Source organism: Macaca nemestrina, chromosome 6 (genome assembly GCF_043159975.1).
Source record: "Macaca nemestrina isolate mMacNem1 chromosome 6, mMacNem.hap1, whole genome shotgun sequence".
NCBI classification, from domain to species: domain Eukaryota; kingdom Metazoa; phylum Chordata; class Mammalia; order Primates; family Cercopithecidae; genus Macaca; species Macaca nemestrina.
The window spans coordinates 25,920,208-25,941,981 of record NC_092130.1 but is presented as its reverse complement, the minus strand read 5'-3'; the positions used below and the strand labels follow the sequence as shown (position 1 = coordinate 25,941,981).

Here is a 21,774-nt window from a genome sequence, read left to right as displayed (position 1 = left end):
CCTCTTCCACTTTCTCTACTTTGAACCCATCCCAGCAGAGTCCAGGAAGTAGCCTGGCGCCGGAGACTGGCGGTGATGATGCCCAATGGGACGCGCCAGCGGCGGCAGCAGCCCCGCCCAGAGAGCAAATGAGACCAATGGTCGCGTGAAGGCGGGACTTCCGTTGTCCCGCGGAGGGCGGGGGGAGCGAACTGTTGTGGTGCGGCGCGTTCGGCGGGCGGCGGCCGGGCGGCCCTGGGGCTGCCGCGGGACTCGGGGCGCAGCTGAGCTGCTGCAGGGGTGGAGTGGGCCGGACGAGCCGCGGGGCCCGGGTGCCGCGGGTTCGAGGCCGGGCCCCGCGCGAGGAGGCCGCGCCACCCCGGGGGAGCTGCCCGGCAGCGAGTTTGCCCCGCAGCCGAAAGAAGGCGGGAGCCGGCGGGGGCCTTCGAAACCCCCTGGCAACCCAGGCCCGGAGTCCTTAGGGAGCAGCTGTTTCCTGGGACGCCCTCCCGGACGCCCCCGCTGCAGGGTTACGGTTCTGGGCCCCCGGCAGAAGGCTCCTCCGGGTGACCCCCGGCGGGGCCCTGCGAGCCGCGGGAGCCGACCCCGGGGCCTCGAGCGGGGAGGAAGGGGGCTTCCGGAGGCGGAGAGCCGGGGGCGGAGGGACCCAGGCCTCTCGGACGCGGGGCAGGGCAGCGCCCGGGCTGGAGACGGACTCTGGGACCCTCGGGTGCGGGAGTCTCAGCGACCTGCCCCGCGGCACGCGCGGCCGCGGAGTGGCCTACCGGGGACCCTCCCCCAGAGGGACCGGCCCGGGGCGGGGAGATGAACGGCTTCAGCACGGAGGAGGACAGCCGCGAAGGGCCCCCCGCCGCCCCCGCTGCCGCCGCCGCCCCGGGCTACGGCCAGAGCTGCTGCCTCATCGAGGACGGCGAGCGCTGCGTCCGGCCCGCGGGCAACGCCTCCTTCAGCAAGAGGGTCCAGAAGAGCATCTCGCAGAAGAAACTCAAGCTGGACATCGACAAGAGCGTGAGTCCGCCCCCACCCGCGTCTGGGCCCCGGCGCCCCCAGCTCTCCGTCCGCTGCCCCGGGCTGCGGTCGGGACTCCCTGGGCACTCCCCGCCGTGGGCCTCGCCGCCCCGCGTCTGCAGAACTGAGTTGGACTCGGCATTTCAAAGGCCGCTCCAGCGCTGACATGCTCTGACTGTGATTCTACCCAGATCCGGGAGGATGGGGGCGGGGACTTCAGGACTCCTGCTGCCTGGGAAGATTGGACAGCAGTTTCCAACTTGTTTTATTGGTTTATGGTTTAGACTTTAGAGCAGGGAGAGGTGGGTTAATTTTGTTGGCCCTTGAAGCAGCAAGAATCGGAGGGGCGGGTGATGAAGATACCCGGCTCTTTTCCAACTTCTCTCTCCTTCTAGGAACCCTGTTATTCCTTCAGACAGAGAAAGGTGGCAGTTACTTCCCTGGCTCCCGCAGCCTCGGTATCTGCAGAGTGTCACCGAGCTAGCTGCTTCGCAGGCAACTGTGGGAATGGGTTTTTCTAGGATGTGGCAGAAATAAGACCAAGGCCAGGTCTTGGGAAATGGCTCTTGCAGTCAATGTGACTGGAGGGGGAAGAAAAGAAATCAATTTTCTTAGTGGTAGTTTCTTTTGAAATAAGGGGGTGGAGATTTAAATTTAAATCGGATTGCCCTGCTCTTTGTGGCTTATTATAGGAAACTTCTGTGTGATTTCACCACTTCTAGTTAACAATTCTGAAGCTGTGCCTATTGTTAACCAATTAAGAACTTTTTAGTTTGACATCTGTTGCTGCAAGCCTTAAGTGATTGCTTCATGATTAGGAATTGAAAATGAGTTAAGGGGATATTTAATATTCAGGTAAACTAGCTAAGAGCTTAGGTGGTTAACATCCATTCTCTTTTAGAATCAGAATTTTTCCACAGTTGTAGGAAATCAGAGACTGCTTGTTAAACTGAAAGGGAGTGCGCGTTTCCTCTCTGGTTTTAGGGTTGCAATAGGCCCAGAGATAGGAAGTGAGGGTGTCAGATACACACAGCACCTAGGAGGCTGGTTAATTTCTTAAACATACTATCTAATTTACTTCCAAGCCCTATATATAAGTCTTCATTAAGTCTCTAATAAATAAAAAATCTCTCCTGTCCTTTCTTTTTTTTTTTTTTTTTTTTTTTTGAGACAGAGTCTCTCCCTTGTCACCCAGGCTGGAGTGCAGTGGCAAGATCTCGGCTCACTGCAACCTCCACCTCCTGGGTTGAAGCGATTCTCCTGCCTTAACCTCCTGATTAGCTGGGATTACAGGCGTTTGCTGCCATGCCTGGCTAATTTTTGTATTTTTAGTGGGGATGGGGTTTCGCCATGTTGGACAGGCTGATCTTGAACTCCTGACCTCAAATGATCCACCAGCCTAGGCCTCCCAGAGTTCTAGGATTACAGGCGTGAGCCACTGTGCCCAGCCCCCTGTCCTTTCTTCAGACTCTTCCCTCCTACCCCTGTTTTTAAGTTAATCATTATAATACAGTTGCTACTCTTGTATGGACAGTTGCTATTTTTAATGGCTTTCTTACTACAAATCTCTATCAATGAATACATGAATGGAAGTTATCTGAGAACAAACAAGGGGCTACACAACAAGGTGATCCCTTATTAGGTCACCTATTGAGGTGAAATGCTTATGACAATGAATTCATCCACTTAGAAATACTGCCTGCCTTCTGTGTAGGTTGTTAGAAGCTGCTTTACTTGAGCAGCTTATAATAATATTTTCCAGTCCTTAAAAAAATAGAATCTTCCAGTCCTTTTAGATCACTGGATGCCTTCCCATCTGAATGATTTTGCTGCTGCAACCAGGACTCCTTTTATTTACCCATTGACTCTACTTGAAAACCTACGTTGAGCTATGCTGATCATTTCACACCCACTGTCTAGAAGAAGGGCAGCCTGAGCCTAGCATTAGTGTTCCCAAAAGGTAATACTTCTGAAGGAGTAAGGTTTCCAGGTGGAATCATTCACAATTTGTTTTAAGGTGGTGTTGTGGAGTCATTATTTCTGAAAGGGATTCTATTTTTTTCTCACAGGCTTGGGCAGGAATTCAATTCCAAGTAACTGCTATGTTACAATAATTTTTAGCTATTGCAGAAAGTGAAGGAAAAAAACCTAGAGCCTTTGCTACCACCTCCTGCCCCGACCCCACTCCCAAAGGCCACTGAGCTCTGAAATTTCTGAAAACCAGTATGTACATGAAAAGGGTTAAGGAGAAAATTATTATTTATCTTGTAAGAGAGTCTAGCAGAGAACCTTTTTAAATAACAGCACCAAAAATTCAACTCAGGCTGTTTAACTCATTTTATATAGACTTTGGCAGTGTTCTGTGATCTATTAAAATATTAATACACCTCCAGTTGACATTTCTGCTTTTTTTTTTTTTTTTTCTCCCCGGAGAAAAGTGGAAGTTGAGAATAGTATAAAGGAAAATGCTGCGGTAGGAAAAGACATGTACTAGGGGGGCAGAAGGCCTGGGTGACCTTGGCCAGGTCATTTCCTCACTCTGGATGGCTTCATTTTTACCCTTCTAGAAAACGGGATTGGGGTCAATGGGATTGTACTAGTGATTGCTAAATTCTCTTACAACTAGGATTCTGTTATTCTATTGTCCTGATCTGAAATCTCCCAGCCGAAGCTTAAGGAAGCCACCTATTCTCTCTGTTCTCCTATGAAGTTTGTTAATGTGAACTTGAGCAGTTGATCTGAGTGGTCTCGCCAGTCTAGCTAACGTGCAGGACCAGCTTCCTCTCAGGGATGCAGAGTGGGCTTTGTTGTGCTTTCTTCCTGGAGAAAAGCATGTTCAGTATTATATACATCAGCTAGGTGGGATTCTTAGGGACAGTGGCATGTGCTGTGTTCGAAAGTCCGAGTTGAATCTGACAAAGCTATCCCAATTTGTAACCACGTAAGTGGCTTTCATTAGCCTAAGCCACTTTTAGATATAGGAGATTTCCTATATTGGTACATCAACATTTTCCGAGTACCTCCCGTCTGCAAGACACCATCACGGTATAAACTTAAAAGTACTCATGACTCACTAATCCAGCCACATGAAAGTGATCATTCATCTGAATGAACAGTTTTCATTATTTTCTCCATGAAAAGGTCTGAATTAATTGATGCGATTTCCTGCCAGCTTACTTTTATCTTTAAGGATTTAAGGAATAAACTCAAATTCAGAAGTCTCTGCAGAACATTTGTGAAACAGCTGTTTCACTATCAACAACCCCAAGTCATTTGCCAGGCATTCAGTTTCTGTAAGGTTTTTCAATGGCTCCTCCAGCCAGCCATGGAGGATTCTTCATGTCTTAGCTGTTGCTGCCACCTTCACTTACCTCCATCCTGTATTAGAAAATCTGTTGGCCGGGCGCGGTGGCTCAAGCCTGTAATCCCAGCACTTTGGGAGGCCGAGACGGGCGGATCACAAGGTCAGGAGATCGAGACCATCCTGGCTAACATGGTGAAACCCCGTCTCTACTAAAAATACAAAAAACTAGCCGGGCGAGGTGGTGGGCGCCTGTAGTCCCAGCTACTCCGGAGGCTGAGGCAGGAGAATGGCGTGAACCCGGGAGGCGGAGCTTGCAGTGAGCTGAGACCCGGCCACTGCACTCCAGCCTGGGCGACAGAGCGAGACTCCGTCTCAAAAAAAAAAAAAAAAAAAAAAAAAAGAAAATCTGTAGTATCCACCTTCTTGTATGTGGTTCTACCTTGTAAGAATTTCCACATCTTTTTCCACTTTTCTTTGTGGATCAGATGTGAGATAATGCAAGAATTATAAATTGACACATAGAAACAAAGTTTTTCAGAGAGTTATTATCCTACAATAGTAGCTATTGTAAGTGTAAAAATAGAGTGTCCCAAATACCATTGCCACAGTCCCTTGTGTCCTGCTTTCCTCCTCCCCAGGACAGTGCATTCCAGCCCACTATAAGTTCGTGACTCCTACAGGTCTTCTGAAAATGTCGCATCACTCCCTGCTTCCTTGAGGGACTCTGTCTTGTCGGAAGGAAAGTCTAAGCTGTTCTCATGCCCACCGCCCAGATGCCTCACTTTTTCATTATGCTCCTACATTACATGGGCAGCCATCATCACCCAACTGACACTGTACCCTGGGCCTCCTCACTCACTCTTTCTGTCATCCTCCATTGGAAACTCTAAAGTCTTGGCACTCTTACCCATCTGGAATGCTTCCTGTCTGCCTAAAGTCCTCCCTTTTAGTCAGGGCCCTTCACCCTGAGCATCTCTGTTGCAGGAATCTCTTCCTTTGCTGAATCTGTACCATTTACTGTTTTCACCATTCACTGGAGGCTTGGTGTATGATACGCCACAAAGTGTGATGTTAGTGTTCTCTTGGTGTTCTTCTGCACCTCAGTAGTGAGCTTCTGGGAGGCCTACATCTTGTCTTCTGTCTGTCTCTCCAATGCCCTGCAATGGACGGAAGCCCCACAATTTGACAGATACCTGTTGCTGTCTCCAAGGAATTGGCCAACTCTGACTTTGATTTTTCTGTCCGTCAGGTAAGGCACCTGTATATCTGTGATTTTCACAAAAATTTCATCCAGAGTGTCCGAAATAAAAGAAAGAGGAAGACAAGTGACGATGGTGGAGATTCTCCCGAGCACGACACTGACATTCCTGAGGTAAAGGTCAAAGAAATCAATTTGCGGAAGCTGGAAAAATGGATTCTAATCTGATCCTCACCTCTGGCCTGGTCTGCTTTTTGTATTAAGAAGTAATTTTAGTCCCCTTTGTTTTGCTGTGGATTATTTGAAAAGTGAATTATAGTAATACAGAATCTGAGAGCTAAAAGCTTGGATACCCACTGGTCAGACTGCCCCATCATTTTATGGACAGGCACAGAGAGCCAAAGTCAGGTATATAGTTTGGAGGCTCTAGTCTGGGGCCCTTTCCAGTAGACCACGCTGTTTTTCTGCAAGACGCCCCTGACAAATGCATAAATACAACCACAGTGTCACTTTTTAAAAAACCTTGTTTAAAACCTTTAGAGAGTGTGTAATGGTTTGGGAGAAGTCTCTTCCCCAGAAAATGAAGATGTAGGTTATCAGTTCATACCAGCTCTGATTTTCTCTCACTGGTTTCTTGACACCTAGTCCAGGCTGTTCCCAAGGATCCATTTCAAAGTTGACTAAACTGGACCTGGTTTTCTCAACTCTAGCACTGTTGACATTTGGGGTCAGATAGTTTTTGTTGTGGGGACTGTCCTCTGCATTGTAGGATATTTAACAGCATGCCTCAGCAGCATCCCCTCATGGGATTCTACCCATCACCATCCTGAGTCATGACAATCGAAAAGTGTCTCCAGACATTGCCACACCTCCTTTACAAGACAAAATCGTCCTGTGTTGAGAACCACTGCGCTAGACCATGAGACCTAGGCTTCTCAAACTGGAAGGCCACCTTCCCTTCAGGTGCCTGTGTCTATTAAGTGAGGCTTCAGGAAGGAATATTGGATTTTCTTTCTACTAAATTGTTTTCACTCAAGACTCAGCAAAAGAAGAACCGTTTATAGTGTACATTGAATATTTGACACATGAATATTTCATAAGGCAACCGCCTGTTAGCACTCAGAGTGAAAATGACTGTGTAGGAATAGAAAGAGTAGGCGGGCCTTTGTCTGCAGATGTGGAGGAAACCGTTGAAAATCTGGCCCTTTCCCTCTGCCCCTCCCTGTGTCCCCTTTTCCAATGTTGGTTTACAGAATCTTGCTGTTGCTTTTAGCATTATTGTTATTTTATAAAGAAATGGATGTATTCGATTTCTAAGTGGTTTTCACCAAAAAAAAAAAAAAAAAAAAAAGGTTTTAAGGAATGTTTTGAAAAGAATGAAGGACTTTGGCCCCTCATATTGATCATTCATTTTGTTTTTAAGTGCTCTCCACCTGCCTGAAGCAAGAACAGCTCTTTTAGAGGCAGGTAAAGGCAGCCCAACTTTATGGGCCTTCGATTTTTCATGACTATGCAGCTTTCCTCTCTTCCTTTGTTAGAAACAAAAAGGGGGGGTCCCTTCCCCTCTGTTATCCAGTCATCTGCAAAGACCCCAACCCTAACCTGCTGGTTTGCACATTCACTACAGTAACTTTTGAACTTTCTCTGGAGGGAGGTTAAGGATTCTAATACCAGAAGGCTGGGCCTAGGAAAGAGCTATTTGAGGATAACAGTTCTTCCCACTGCCCTCCTTTGTGCCCCTTTATCTGGTCGCTGCCTCGTTCTGGCCTATCTTCCTCCAGGATGTCTCTGGTTTTTGCCTTTGCTCTCCATCTTTGGTGTCCCTTCTAACGTCACTGCCTCTCCAAAGCTCAACCTCTTTATCTCATTCTGCTTGTTGCTATAGCATCTCCCTCTGTGTTCCCCCATCAGTGTTCCCAACAGCCACCACCAGACCCATCCTGTGCCATCACCCTCTACCCTCTGTGATAGCTCCTTCTGTTTTTCTAGATGTGCTACCATCCATTCTCACCTTTTAAACCCATCACAGTTGCCTGTGACCCCCTTGCCCATCTGTGCCTCTTCCAGCTTTCTGTGCTCTGATCTTTTCTCCTGTTCCCTACCCTGTTTCTCAGTGCCTTATCAGACCCTGCTTCTCCTTAGCTTAAGCTTTACCTTCTCCACCAGTTGTGTGAGATCAGCCCACCCCAGCCAGAACTGTTTTTCCACTGTTATTTTTGCCCTCCCAACCAGTTACTAGTCCTCAATGGACCATTTCTAAGACCTCTTTTGAAGCCCTCCCCATCCTCACCCCTACCTTAGTGTAGTGCTAGGCACATAGTGGGCTCTTGGTGAGTCCTGGTTGGTCAAGTGATGGATAACATTTTTCTCTTCTTCTCCCTAGGTTGATCTGTTCCAGCTGCAAGTGAACACCCTACGACGTTATAAACGACACTACAAGTTGCAGACCAGACCAGGCTTCAATAAGGCCCAGTTAGCAGAAGTAGGTAGACAAAATTGCCCTCTAAAGAGAGCCAGCATTGTGCTGCTTCTGATGGTTACCCTGATTCTCCCTTACTGTGTGTGTCTGCTAATTGTAATCTCCTCCAGAGTTCTGGAAGCAACTCCGTATTCCTCTTTGGCACAATTTAGAACCCCACAGCTTTAGACCTGCAAAGGCCTCAGCTCCAGAAAAGAAACCATGGCACAGAAAGAGGAAAGGATTTGCTTAAAATCACACAGCAAGTTGATAGCAGAATTTAGCCTGGGATCTCATGACTCCAGATTCTAAGTCCTGAGTGTTCATTTGTTTGAATCCTTTTTGCAAGATTCTTTTTTTTTTTTTTTTTGAGACAGGGTTTTGCTTTATCACCCAGGCTGGAGTGCAGTGGCACAGTCTGGGCTCACTGCAGCCCCAACCTCCCAGCTTCAAGTGATCCTTCCCACCTCAGCCTCCAGAGTAGCTGGGACCACAGGTGCACACCCCTGTGCACAGCTAATTTTATTTTTGTAGAGTCGCGGCCTCACTATGTTGCTCAAGTGATTCTCTTTGGCTCAAGCAATCCTTCTATCTCAACCTCCCAAAGTGATGGGATTGCAGGCATGAGCCACTGTGCCTGGCTTAGCAAGATTCTTATAGATATGATCATTTTGTGTGTCAGATTAATCATTGCAAAACCTTCCTGATGTTCTACAGGAGCTATTTTTTTTTCCTTGATTTCTCCTACTCTGGTGTTGGTAATAAAAGTATTTTAATGAATGGCACCCAAGAAAGTTTTCTCCTGCCCTGAGTTCTTAACCCAGTTTGGAGTAGGGGGAAGTGCTCCATTGGCCATTTTTAAAATACATGAACTGCCTGGCTTGATAATTCTGTCTTTGTCACTTCTGTAGGTATTTTCTCGTCCTTCTTTTCTTTCTTAATCCCTCTTAATATATTTTTCTGCCTATTATAGAAAAGTTGGAAAATGGAGAAAAGAAAAATATAAATCTATCATCCAGAGATAATCGCTCTTCATGTCTAGTTCTCTGTCTTTTTCTATCTGTTTCAGTCACCTCGATCCATTGAGACTTCCTGAAAGGCTTCCAGCCTGTTTCATTTTTGGTTTTTCCTTTAGAGGTTTCTTGCTCGGCCGTCACTTTTTCTTAAACAACTTCTTCACCAGTGTCCAGATGACACAGAGGAGGTCAGAAGCCTCTCCTACTTTAAAATAACATCACCCATTGCCAGTGTTCTCTCTGGTGGAAGGGAAAGAATGAGGTGGGGCAGGAGGAGACCTGCATTCTCATTACTTACAGAATGAAGTATTAGGAGTATTAGTAAATGATGCATTTTCCTTCAAATCTGATGTGTCTTTCAGGAGGCAGTTATGCACTACTTAGAGGAATTTTGGGGTTCAGATACCTCTGTTCAATTGGTTCAATTGGCTGTTCATTTAACACTTTTTTTTTTTTTTTTTTTTTTTTTTTTTTTTTTTTTTTTTTTTTTGAGACAGAGTCTTGCTCTATCTCCCAGGTTGGAGTGCATTGCTGTGATCTCAGCTCACCACAACCTCTGCCTCCCGGGTTCAAGTGAGTCTCCTGCCTGTTTCCCAAGTGGCTGGGATTACAGGTGCCTGCCATCACACCCGGCTAATTTTTGTATTTTTAGTAGAGACGGGGTTTCACCATGTTAGCCAGGCTGGTCTCAGACTCTTGACCTCAGGTGATCTGCCCGCCTCGGCCTCCCAAAGGGATTACAGGCGCGAGCCACCATGCCCAGCCTAACACAATTTTTATTTGTTTTTGAGACAAGGTCTCGCTCTGTCCCCTAGGCTGGAGTGCAATAGCGCAGTCACAGCTCACTGCAGCTTCAACCTCCTGGGCTCAAGTGATCCTCCCACCTCAGCTGGGACCACAGGTGCATGCTATGACACCAGGCTAATTTTTTAGTAGAGATGAGGTCTCCACTGTGTTCACCATGTTAGCCCAGGCTGGTCTCGAACTCCTGGCCTCAACTGATCCTCCTGCCTTAACCTCCTAAAGCATTGGGATTATAGGTGTGAGCCACCACACCTGCCCCACAATTTTTAAAAAACACTTTTCTTCCCACTTTCAAGGCCTGAGAGGTTTGGTAGCAGCTGGCCAACCAGAGCAGTCCCCGTCTCTCCTCCATGAGTAGGACTGTGAAATTATGCCGTGACAGGTGGTTGGCTGCCACTGAAATAGAACTGCGCCTTGAAGAGTTTTAGGTTAAAAAGCCACTTTTGGATCCTGGAAATTAAACCACCTACATCCCTGGGGAGAAAGGGCAAAGGGCATTCTGAGTTCCGCACACGGCAGGAAGTTCTGCAGCGTTTGTAATTCCTGCCACAGCTTGCAAACAACTCCCTGTTCCCTTTGTACAATGTAGAATTTGCGGTGTGATTTATGCCTGGTTTAAGGAACTTTGGTATTTTCCCCCCACATAGACTGTGAGTCGACACTTCAGGAACATACCTGTGAATGAAAAAGAGACCCTTGCCTACTTCATCTACATGGTGAAGAGTAACAAGAGTAGACTGGACCAGAAATCGGAGGGTGGCAAGCAGCTTGAGTGAGGATGAAGCACATCTTAAAGGAATGAAGTGTAATGCTTGATGCACAGGTGATATCTGCTACATTTAAGCCCATAAAGACTGTTAAATATTATTGTAAATAAAAAAGTTTGAATGATGAATATTGTAAATCTTTTTGGTCAGGAGGATTCTCATGATTCAGCATGTGTATAGAAAGACTTTCTTTTAAGATAACTCTGGACTAAAAAAATCAGGATCATTAAAAGAATTTATGTATTTCAGCATCCAACAAAGCATTAAGTCAATTCTACTGGAAATGTGGGATAAGAAATATTTTGGTAATCACCTTCTTCTCCACCAGGCTGCCACGTGTGAGCCGTAGCTTGGAATAGCTGCAAGGTGCAATTGACCGTGGAAGTGCATGAGCAAACCCACATCTGGACTTGCATGCTGCCCGCTGGCAACATAGATATCCCGCCCGCTTTGTTGCAAGCTTTGTCATTTATCAGCAGATCAGTTTGACACTGGTCCCCCTCACTCACCCTGTGCCTTGTACACAGGAGGCACTCAATCAGTAGGTATTGGCTAATTGAGCTGTCACTAATAGTGCCAGCCTTGTAACATCTGCTTCACACCTGTCATTACTGAGACCTCTGCCATTTCTGTTGCTCACCACTTAACTGCTAGAATGTGGAGGAAATCCTGATACACCAACAAGGAAGTTTCTGATCAGATAAGGATTTCAGGACAGTTGCATGTGCAAAACTGATTTTGTTGAGGGTTCCAGAAACACTGATATAGAGACCCTCACAGAAGATACAGTCCCTTATGCACCCCACTATACTTCACTCTTTGGGGTGCAGTTAGATATTATGACCTTCAGCCAAGCTTCTTGGCAATAAATGCATTGACACACTGACATATTTAGTAATTTGGGGTAAGTGTTTTTAGAAGTTTTCATCCTAAGTTCACAACTACCATGCAAGCTGCCAGGGGCTATGTGATTCCTGTCCAGAAGTCCAGCTTAGGATTGAAAGGCTGGCTGGCCTTGACTCCCTGGGCCCTGGTCATCAGCAAATCATGAGTTTGGGCAACAAAGGTCAGTTCCATCTGATGCTCATTTTTGTGAACAATTTGCCTCCCTCTTAGGGAGAAAGATTGCTAAAATAATTTTTGAAAATTACCTAATTTTTTTGTTCAAAACGTTGAACTCCTCAATCTAATTATATCAGAGCCAAAGTATCCTGTGAAAACAAAGCTTTATATCCAAAAATATGCTTTTGCAAAATTCTTTAATCTGTGTAGTGGAGGGCAGAGGGTATGGGGTAGGAGGGTGGGAGAAAGAAGAAAAAGATTTGGATTCTGATTTATGACCATCTTGACGTGTGGTCAAAGATGTCATTTTCCTACTTAGTTTCAATTCTGAGTTATTTCTTAAGCCTTAAATAAGAAGAATGGACAGCCTGGCCTGGCAGAGTTTCACAGATGGCTTAATCGGAGCACCATCACAGAGAAGTCAGAACTACACCCACTACTGAGCAGGGTGGCGGAGTGTCCAAAGGTCTCAGTGCTGTGGAGCAGAGTACTACGCTTTCTGTGGAATGGGGACAGGGTCACCATGCTCACTAAAATGCAGTGTGTTCCATTGCAGCAAAGCTTTCGCCTGTGTTCAAAGTGCATGTCTAGCAGATTGCAGCCTTTTTAATTACATATGTATAAATGGGTGTACATAGAACATACTCTGGACTGTGAGGGCATCCTATTTTGGTATGCCTCCTGGCTATGGATGGCATGTTCCAGTGCTCTGTGAGTGTTTTCAGTCATTCACATTCGCTATGTGTTTAGAGATTCTATCCCTGCTTACAGCTGAAAGATGTTGATAGAGGCACCAAGAAGGCTGAGGGGCAGATGGGGCCTGCAGGTTAAGGCATTGTTAACTTACTCCATGGAAATGTCCATATCTTAATGAGTAAAAAAGTGTACTTTTCTGATATGTAAACCAGAATTGTGGGCGTGTAGGTCACATCACTATTTCTTTAGCAGCAAATCTGTTTTCCCAGTTGAGAGAGACAGTAGCTTCTGCACAAGAATATATGGTGGTAGGATCCATCTGTTCAAGTGTGACTGAAAGAATCTTTGTTCCAAAGCGAAACCTGGGGAAACATTTTACCTTCAGCCAGATACTGTGTGTCCACTTGGGTCCCTGGTTGTCTTTCCTCTAAGGAGAGGTACTTGTGGAAAGTGGAGGTTGTGGGCATCTTTTCAACCTGACCTTTCAACAGGTCAGGTGAGAGAAAAGACAAAGCTATTTGAACCTTTGTTTTTCTTATGTCCAGAAATCTGTTCTTTCATCAGACCACTAAACCACTCGCCTTAGCCTCTTCTGCAGTTTCTGGTGGCTGTATCTGTGCGGAAGGGACTCCTGCCTGTGAGAAGTGGCCAGGTCCTCCAGAGCAACGGGGTCTGGCTTCAGGGAGCAGTGGGGTGTGGGGAAAGCAATGTTCATCTTGGCTGCACCATTTTTATACCACCCATCAAGGACTCTTGGCGCTTCTCTCCACCTGTGACGTAGCAGCATTGCCTTCTTTCCTCTTGGTGCTTCTGGGCAAAACTGGAATTTGAAATCCAGAAGTGGTGTTGTCTTTTTACTTAAAGAGTATGGTTCCTGCCTCACTTCCAGCCTGGTATGGTTCTTTGATAGGCCCTGAAGGTTCTCACATGGAAACATCCGTATCCTGCCATTCATATTGTTTTAAGATTTTTTAAAAAACAATGGACAAACTTCTTGCTTCAAAGAACAAACTCTTAGGCTGGCAACAGCATGTAAAAAAGATCATAGCTGAATCTCATGAAAGATTAAAAACCAAAGTATTCAAGACCAGTGTTGTAAAATGAAGAGGAATTTTACTTACGTGTTACAGCTGCCAAGCCGTTAGATGTTCCTGTCATAGCTAAATAGTCACTGCTAGCCTTTCAGAGAACAGATAGTAACAATTGTTTTCATCTGCAGTGTTGCATCTAATTTTGGTGTTTTGGCTCTTTATTTTATGGGAGGTTTTTTGTTAATATCCTGCAGGGCAACTGCCTGGTGGGAGGGAGAGGATGGAAGAAGGAACTTACTCTGGGTGCCTTGCCTATTGAGGGAGGCTGTGCCTGGTGTAGAGCCCAGAGCAGCTGCTTCATGGAAGTCATCCAGAGGCGCTCTCAGTCATTACAATGACAAGATCTCAAAGTTGGGAACGGGCTGTCAAGTCATCCAGTCTAGTCTCCATATAGGTGCTGACATTCTGCCTACAACCATCCCACCAAGGGGTTGAGCAGTCTGGACTTAAACACCTCCGAGGACAGAGAACCCACTACCTCCTGGAGAAGCCTGTTCTTTGCAAACCTCTGGCTTTTCTATGTCCTCTGTAATTTCCATCTTAGTCTGTGCCCCATGGGGGCCACACGGGACAAGTTATTTTTGGCAAAGCACCTAATTGCTGGCGCTGTCCCAAAGCATAGCGTTTGCCTTTTGGAAAGAAACAATGCTAGGACACTTTGGTATACCGTCCTTACCCCTGAGAATTAGTCCACTCAGGTCCTTGTTGGAGAATGTTGAGAAAACCCTACTGGCTGGCTTGTTCTTGCCAAAGCTGGGGGAGGGGAGGGGGGGGACGAGAAGATGTTAGCAGCCTGCTAAAAGACAGATGACTCAGTTCTGTGCTTGCCCCACAAAAACGGATGCTCACAACATCAGGAAAACGTTCAGCTGGAAGATTTATAACTTCGTTGCTTTGCATGAAGTTGAAAGTTTTCATGGTTGCCCAGGGCTTGTATCTTAGATTCCTGTAAGGACTTCACACTGTTTTTACTGAGAAAACAAAGCTTCAGGACTTAAGGGTCTCAGCGCCAGAGAAGTGCTGTATTTTCAAGGTGGAAAGTCTGTTAAGCTTGCTGTTGTCCAATCATCCGTTTTTAGAGATGGGGAAACTAAAACATAAAGATGTGCCTGAAGTCTTATGGCGTCTTCAGAACCAACCTCTGGCCCTCTTGACCTGTCTAACATTCTTTCTGACTTACAGGATAACTCTAATTCAGTCTAAGTCAGCTGCCCTCAGATTCTTGAGAACTTAAAATTGAGCAGAAATTCCCAAGGCCAACCTGGCTGTCAGGGACCAACCTGCAGAACTCAAGATTGAGTGAAATGTTTAGGCCAGTTGAGTTTTGCAAAATGAGTGGTAGGGGAAAACAGATCTAGCCTGTAATTTAAAACCAGGGTTCAAAAGCCCTAGTGGGAGATGTAGTATTGTCCTAGCATTTAAATTCTCATGAAATGGGCTTGGTCTGTGATCTCTTGATCAGACATCTGCCTTCCAGGTGATCCTTTGAGGTTGTATAATTCAGCTGGTCCTGGCTCGTGGTCCCTGTTACTGAGCTGGGCAGTTGAACTGAAGGTCAGACAAGCGCAAGATCATGCCTTGGGAAGCATGGTGCTTTAGGGGTGCCTTTTTATTCCTTTCATTGTATTATAGACTGTTTCCAAGTTTATGGTTAGAAATGGTAAAGTGGGTCTGATGTTTTGAGGTAGAATCCAGCCTGGGGCAAGATATGAACTGTTCTTGAGGTAGAAATGTCTACAGTCAGTTGTTTCATCTAGCTTGCATCTTAAAACACAAGCCCTTCGGTTGCTTTCATGTATTGAACACATTTGCCAATGACAGAGGGTTATACAGGATCCCTCTTTTACATTTCTATTGTCTGCTACGCTCATCAGAGTATATTTTGGGGTATGAGGTTTTGGGGGTTTTTTTTCCCATTTTGTAACTGCCTTATTGAAAAGTAAGTGCCCTTCCATTCCAGGCCTCCTCATATTGTACTTGTTTCCTGCCAAATCTGGGGGATCATTTGTATTTTAACTTTGTAATCTATGGCTCTGTACTGTTGAAAGGCTCTCAATTCTATGGGGTCTCCTTAGTATGTATGTGACTTTTCATGTTGCAATATCACACAGATGGGATGGCCCGACTTTTGCTCTTAATAAATAATCTGAATGAGTAAGAGACCCTCTGTCTTCCCTTTGAATTTTTATATAGAATTCAGATGCTTTCACTTCCACATTTGGCCCCTGGCAGTGTATACAGTGATTAATGATAGTGGTCCTTCCTCCTAGCTCCAAATACTAGCACCTACATTCCCGGTGCACACTGAGTTTAGATCCCAGAATGTTAGGCCCAAGTTTCCAGTACTGCTATTCCATTCACTCACCTGGAAAGAGACTGACTGGGTCCAACAGCCTGAGTCTGGAGCTCAACTTCCATGTAATATACTGGATGCCCTGGGCAGAGTTCTCCATCTAAATAAACTGGATGGAGGATTGATTGCACATTGAAATACCTGCAGAGGGTGAGCTGCAAACTGGAAAACTCAGGTCCTTTCTAAGGGCAGCCACTACTCAGCTCCCCATTACTGTAGCCTTACGGGCACACCAGCCCCGTGTGACCATGTCTTGCAATTTGACTGGAGAAGCTGGAAATCCAGATCTTCATGTAAACATCCCAATGTTTAAATGTCTCAGACATTTTTAACAGTGTGTGACCTGGAGTTTCTTCAACTAAAATAGAGTCTTGCTATTTAAAGTTGATCCATCATCTGGGCATTTGTTGGAAATGCAGAATCTCCCGGCCCCTCCTGCTGGCTGTCTACTGAATCAGAATCTGTGTAGTAGCAAATTCCCTAGGGATACTACAGCTTGAGAAGCCAGGGCAGTATGACTGCACGTTACTGGTGGAGGTCCCTGAAGCCTACGAGATGACGCCTCTTGCCTGTCCTCACAGTGCTGGAGAAGAGAAAGGCAAGCCTCAAGTTCAGGTCTCCCACTTCAAACCTGTCTCTGGTGCCACTTTACCACAGGTTTGTCCTCAGCAGAATGAACAGGGAGACGTGCAATAAATATTTGTCTTTATCATATTAGTTACATAGAAGTAATACATCTTAACTCTAAAATTTTAAGCCTTACAGAAATGTTAAAAGTGCAGATCCTCCCCACACCCTCCTCCTCTCCCATTCCACTCCCCTGTAAGGAGCGTGGAGGGTGGCTTTTCATGAGATATTGGAGAGGACAGGGAGTCCTGGCTCTCACCAAGGAGCTCACAGAATTAGTGATGGATTGTTGCTGAAGGACACCATCATTTACAGGGTCCCTGAGCTGCTTTAGAAAGCAAAGGAAGTTCCAGTTTTCATACCGTGTTTCTTAGCATAAGCAGTTACTTCCCTTCCTCTGCCTTCCTCCCATTCTTTTATACTGTGTCTAACCATGGGGGCCTGCCTGCTGTCCCCAACTTCCTCACACACTGAATGGCAAAGGGGTGCTTTGTCCCCACACTTTGAAAACTGGCTGACCCCCTGCTGAAGTAAACATCCCTTGAGGATCCACAGATAACAATTTAATGGAAAGATGGAGATGAACCCACATGTTAATAATGCTGTTAGAACAGAAGTTTCACTAGGAACCTGACACCCTTTTATTTTCTTTTCAAAATAGAGCCTTAGGACATTGAGGATCAGATCATCGGAGGTCCAGTGTTGTAATCCCAGCACTTTAGGAGGCTGAGGCAGGCAGATCATGAGGTCAAGAGATCGAGACCATCCTGGCCAACATGGTGAAACACCGTCTCTACTAAAAATACAAAAATTAGCTGGGCGTGGTAGCACGCACCAGTAGTCCCAGCTACTCAGGAGGCTAAGGCAGGAGAATCGCTTGAACCCAGCAGAAGTTGCAGTGAGCTGAGATCTCACCACTGCACTCCAGCCTGGTGACAGAGCGAGACTCCATCTCAAAAAAAAGAAAAAGAAAAAGAAAATGTAGCACTTGCCACCCCCCACCCATCAGAATCCCCTAAGTACTCTGTTGCAATGCCAGTTCCTGAGCCCCCATTCCAGATCCTCAAAAGGAAAAGCTCAGGGTCTAAGTCCCAGTAATAATGATTTTTAAAATTTCTCCAGGTAAGACTTAAGCTCAATAAAGTTGAGAAGCACCAATCTGGTCCAGAGGTTTCCCAATCCCAGCGCAGAGATGAACAGCTTCAGTATCATCTGTTCAAATACTAGTTAAAAGGTCCCCTTGAGCTCTCTTTCATGAGAATCTTCTCAGGTGAAGCCCAGAAAACTATGTTTTTATGAAATCCTCTTGGAGGCTGGGTGCGGTGGCTCACGCCTGTAATCTCAGCAATTTGGGAGGCTGAGGTGGGTGGATCACTTGAGGTCAGGAGTTCAAGACCAGCCTGGCCAACATGGTGAAACCTTGCCTCTACTATACAAAAAAATTTAGCTGGGCATGGTGGCACGTGCCTGTAATTCTAGCTACTAGGAAGGCTGAGACAGGAGAATCGCTTGAACCCAGGAAGTAGAGGTTGCAGTAAGCCAAGATTGCACCACTGCACTCCAGCCTGGGCGACACAACAAGACTCTATCTCAAAAAAAAAAAAAAAAAAAAATTCTCTCAGAAATTTATTTGCACATCCAGGCTTAGGAACCACTGAGTCCAACCCCCTAAGGCCCTGATCAAGAAAGTATTATAAATATGTTATGTTCAGCATCAAACAGCTCAGAAGTGTCAGAGTCTGAGCAAACAGAGTGACATGCACAGCCACAAAGACACTGTTAAGACAAGTCATTCAAATGGATGATCTTCAGTCTGCATAAAACCAGAATGTTAATAACCCACCATTCCAGCCCAAGACCTGACACAGAGGAGGACACTATATTTACTTAGTACTGGAACTGAGTCTTCTGTATACTCAACAGTTTTTTTGTCTGCAAAGATCTTCCACATTCAGGAATAATAATAGCTATCAAGTACAGAGTCCATGCCAGACAATGGCTAATAGTTTTATGTGCATTAATTCACTTAATCTCACTACAATCATACCAGGTAGGAACTATTATTAACTCCAATTTATAGAGGTGTAAATACAGTCTCAGGAAAGCTGAGGCACTTGCCCCAGTAACAATGAGAGCCAAGGAGCTAAAGGCACTCCCAGGATGGATCCCCAAGGCTTGCCTGGCTCTAGGGATGCTGCTGTCAACCCCACCGTCAAAGAACTCAGAATGCCAAGCTCTGAAGCAGCGCAGCTACAACATTTACCCTTGTCCCAATCAACTGGATTTACTAAACTTTAATGAGGGATTTTGAGAAGTCACTAGGACGCTAGTTAAGAAATTTAATAGGGTTTAATGGAGGTTAACAAGGTACATCCAACCTTCTAGTCAGGTTTTAACTTACCAGAGCTGAACAGAGATTAACAAGCCCAGGAGGTGTAAAGGCACCTGCATGATTTAATGGGGTTAATGAAACTGTCAGAGGTTGGCTGAGAGGGACAGAACTGGAGCATGCTGCTGTTAACAGTCGATCTGGTTGAGGTCAACAGACATGCCCTGTTCTGCCCTGGGCACCACAACGGTAGCAAGTAAAAAAAGGCCACAACTAATATGGCAACCATGGTTAGTCCTCATTGGTGATTTTGGAGTAAATTTGACTTTCTTCTTTGTGCTTTCTTGGTATCATCTAAACTGGTTATAATGAGCACAAATCATACTTGCTAACTCCATGTATAGCCACACTCTATATGATTCAGAGTAAGGGGAAAATACCAAGAAAAAGGCATTCTGAAAAGCAGGGGAGCTTCCCAGAAGACGAGGCACCTAAGCAGGCCCTTGAAGGAAACAGGTTTGATGAGATGAGAGTGAAGGGAAGTCCAGGCTGACATGACTGTGAATGAGGAGCAGAAAGCCTCATGCTGGAATGAGGACCTTGAACTTTGGAGTTACGAAACCTGCTATTATTTAAAAATCCCCCGTTGATGAAATATGGTCACAAAAATATTTGAGTATCTGCTGTAGGCCAGGTGCCAAAGGAAATGGACTCTGTCCTCCAGGAGCCAGGAATTTCAGAGGAGCTAAGACTCAGACAGGAGTGGGAAGTAGATCTTCCAGTACTAAAATCACAGATTCTGTGATGAAAGCTCAGAGCCCTGCGCCAACCCTACTTCTGAGGATGGAGCAGTGCATAATGGGCTCTTGAAGTCTTAGAGAAGCCAATGAGGCTTAGCAAATGTAATGAGCTTAATTAAGCTAAGACGGTTAAAAGAGACTTCCTGAGGGCTCACAGCCACCAGCAAGATTGGCCTCTGTTAAGTGAGCAGTGGGAGGGCACCTGTGCCCAAGCAGAGCCTCTCCTGCCTAAGTGATGGGGGATGCAGGAATGGATCAGGCTTCAAGGGGAGCCGTCCAGTCAGCTGGGCTGGGACAGATTCAGCAGAGCTCAGACTCAGCCACGTCCACTAGCAACTGCCAGAAGGTGAAATTGTATCTAATGAAACTTACTGAAGCCCAAAGAATGAGGACTGAGGGAATCAATTACTCACAAGACCGCAGCCTGCCTACTGGGGTTTATCTAAACTAGATGAAGTTGAACTTGGCTGAGTCAATTTAAACAGTTCCAAGGAGCCTCCTTCATCTTCAGCGGAGGGTGTTCTCTCTCTGGTGGCTAATATTGTTTTCAAATTTATGCTATTCATATTTCTATCGAGGAATATTTCCAAAGCTGGATATGAAAAGATGATCAGGATGGCCCAGCTGCAGAAAAATAACTATTATTTGTTAAGTACCTACTGGGAAGTAAACACTGTGTTAGCGTCTTTATATATGGTCCTAATCCTCACACAGACCTGCAAAGAAGCTATTATCATTGCTAGTTTTCAGATGGGAAAACTGCGGCTTGGAGAAGTCAAGCGACTTACCCAGGGTCTCACAGTGAACTGGGATTTGAGCCTATGTCAATCTGACTCCCTCATGCACCATGCAACCTACACCACAGAGAGAAGTGGAATATTGACCATGCTGGGGAGATGGAAGAGTGGTAAAAGCTGTTGGAAGAACTCAGGATCCCAGCAACCTGGGTTATTTAGTGTGGGGGGAAACTGCCCTCTGTGTTCCATTAGCCCCATGTAGTAGTGGCAGAAATATTTTGAGTTACTAAGAGAGAATTGTGTTTTGTTCAGTGGCTTCTATTCAAAGGAATAGGAAAAAAAAAATGTGTGGTGCATTTCAGACTTCACATAGTAAGGAAACACAGATCCTTGTCCCTAAGGCACATTTAGGGAAGAAGGCCTCAGAGATCTTGGGTTGCCAAACCCCAACGTCCCTCAGGAGTTAGGCTCACACCCAGGACTCCTGGTTTTGCGAACTTGCTGAGTCCCTTCTCTACGCCCCTGAATTGCCAGAGGAAGTTAAAGAAAGGGAGTTCTGGGGCTCTGGGCTCGCCTTGCACGGAAGAGTCTGGGATCCTGTCTGGTTTCTCGCACTGAGAGTGCAGAAGAGGGAGTATGGCCACCAGGTGGCGCCCTCCCCTCAATCGGTGGCAGCCTCAGGCCACAGGGGAAGGCTCTGAGAGTATTTTCTGTCCCTCATAGAGATGCTGTATTTGGTGAATACTTTGATTCACACCGTTGTAAAAATCCTAGAGAGTCCACGCAGAAAGGAACTTAGATCTGGTCCCCCTTCCTTGTTTTACAGAGTCCAGTTGGGGCAAGGAAGTTTCGAAGGTCACACAGTAAACTGAACCCCCTTCTCTTGGCTTCTGGGGCTAGTGCTTTTCCTGCCACACTAGCTGTTCTTGCACTTCTAGCCACACCTCCCATGTCCCACCGTCGGATGGCCTGAGCTCTACCCGCAGCCAAGAGCCCGGTCTCAGGGGGCCCTGAAGAGCCACGCTGTCTTCCCCTTTCCTGCCATGCTCTGTGGTTTCCAAAGCAGGCCCAGCAGCTCAACCTCAACAACAGCAGCAAGAACAACAGCTCGTGTTTACCACCTGCCTACTCCAGGCCAGGCTAAGAGCTTCCCAGATCCTCAGAACGCTTCTGGACGCCACTCTGCCTTCCTTTTTTTTTTTGAAACGGAGTCTTGCTCTGTCGCCCAGGCTGGAGTGCAGTGACACGATCTCGGCTCACTGCAACCTGCGCCTCCCAGGTTCAAGCAGTTATCCTGCCTCAGCCTCTCCAGTAGCTGGGAATACAGGCGCACACTCCCATGCCTAGCTAATTTTTGTATTTTTTTAGTAGAGACGGGGTTTCCCCATGTTGGCCAAGCTGTTCTCCAACTCCTGACCTTGTGATCTGCCTGCCTTGGTCTCCCAAAGTGCTGGGGTTACAGGCGTGAGCCACTGCACCCGGCCTCTGCCTTCCCTTTTACAGAAGAGAGCTCTGGGGCTCAGA

General features: G+C 46.2%; 1 protein-coding gene across 1 annotated transcript; it reads left to right on the top strand.

Annotated features, from left to right (window-relative positions):
• The first annotated feature begins 195 nt into the window (after window positions 1-195).
• LOC105482401 (SAP30 like) lies at window positions 196-15,566 on the top strand. Its single transcript, XM_011742465.2, has 4 exons — window positions 196-1,008; window positions 5,562-5,684; window positions 7,894-7,992; window positions 10,436-15,566. The coding sequence occupies exons 1-4, from the start codon at window positions 805-807 to the stop codon at window positions 10,562-10,564; spliced, it is 555 nt and encodes a 184-aa protein (XP_011740767.2). The 5' UTR covers window positions 196-804; the 3' UTR covers window positions 10,565-15,566.
• The last annotated feature ends 6,208 nt before the right edge of the window (window positions 15,567-21,774 follow it).

What these genes read in the sequence shown, in the direction of transcription:
- LOC105482401 (XM_011742465.2), top strand. Translation starts at nt 805, where the DNA reads ATGAACGGCTTCAGCACGGAGGAGGACAGCCGCGAAGGGCCCCCCGCC. An exon ending in ACGACACTGACATTCCTGAG is followed by an intron (nt 5,685 to 7,893) that starts GTAAAGGTCAAA and finishes TCTTCTCCCTAG; the next exon opens with GTTGATCTGTTCCAGCTGCA. An exon ending in ATAAGGCCCAGTTAGCAGAA is followed by an intron (nt 7,993 to 10,435) that starts GTAGGTAGACAA and finishes CCCCCCACATAG; the next exon opens with ACTGTGAGTCGACACTTCAG.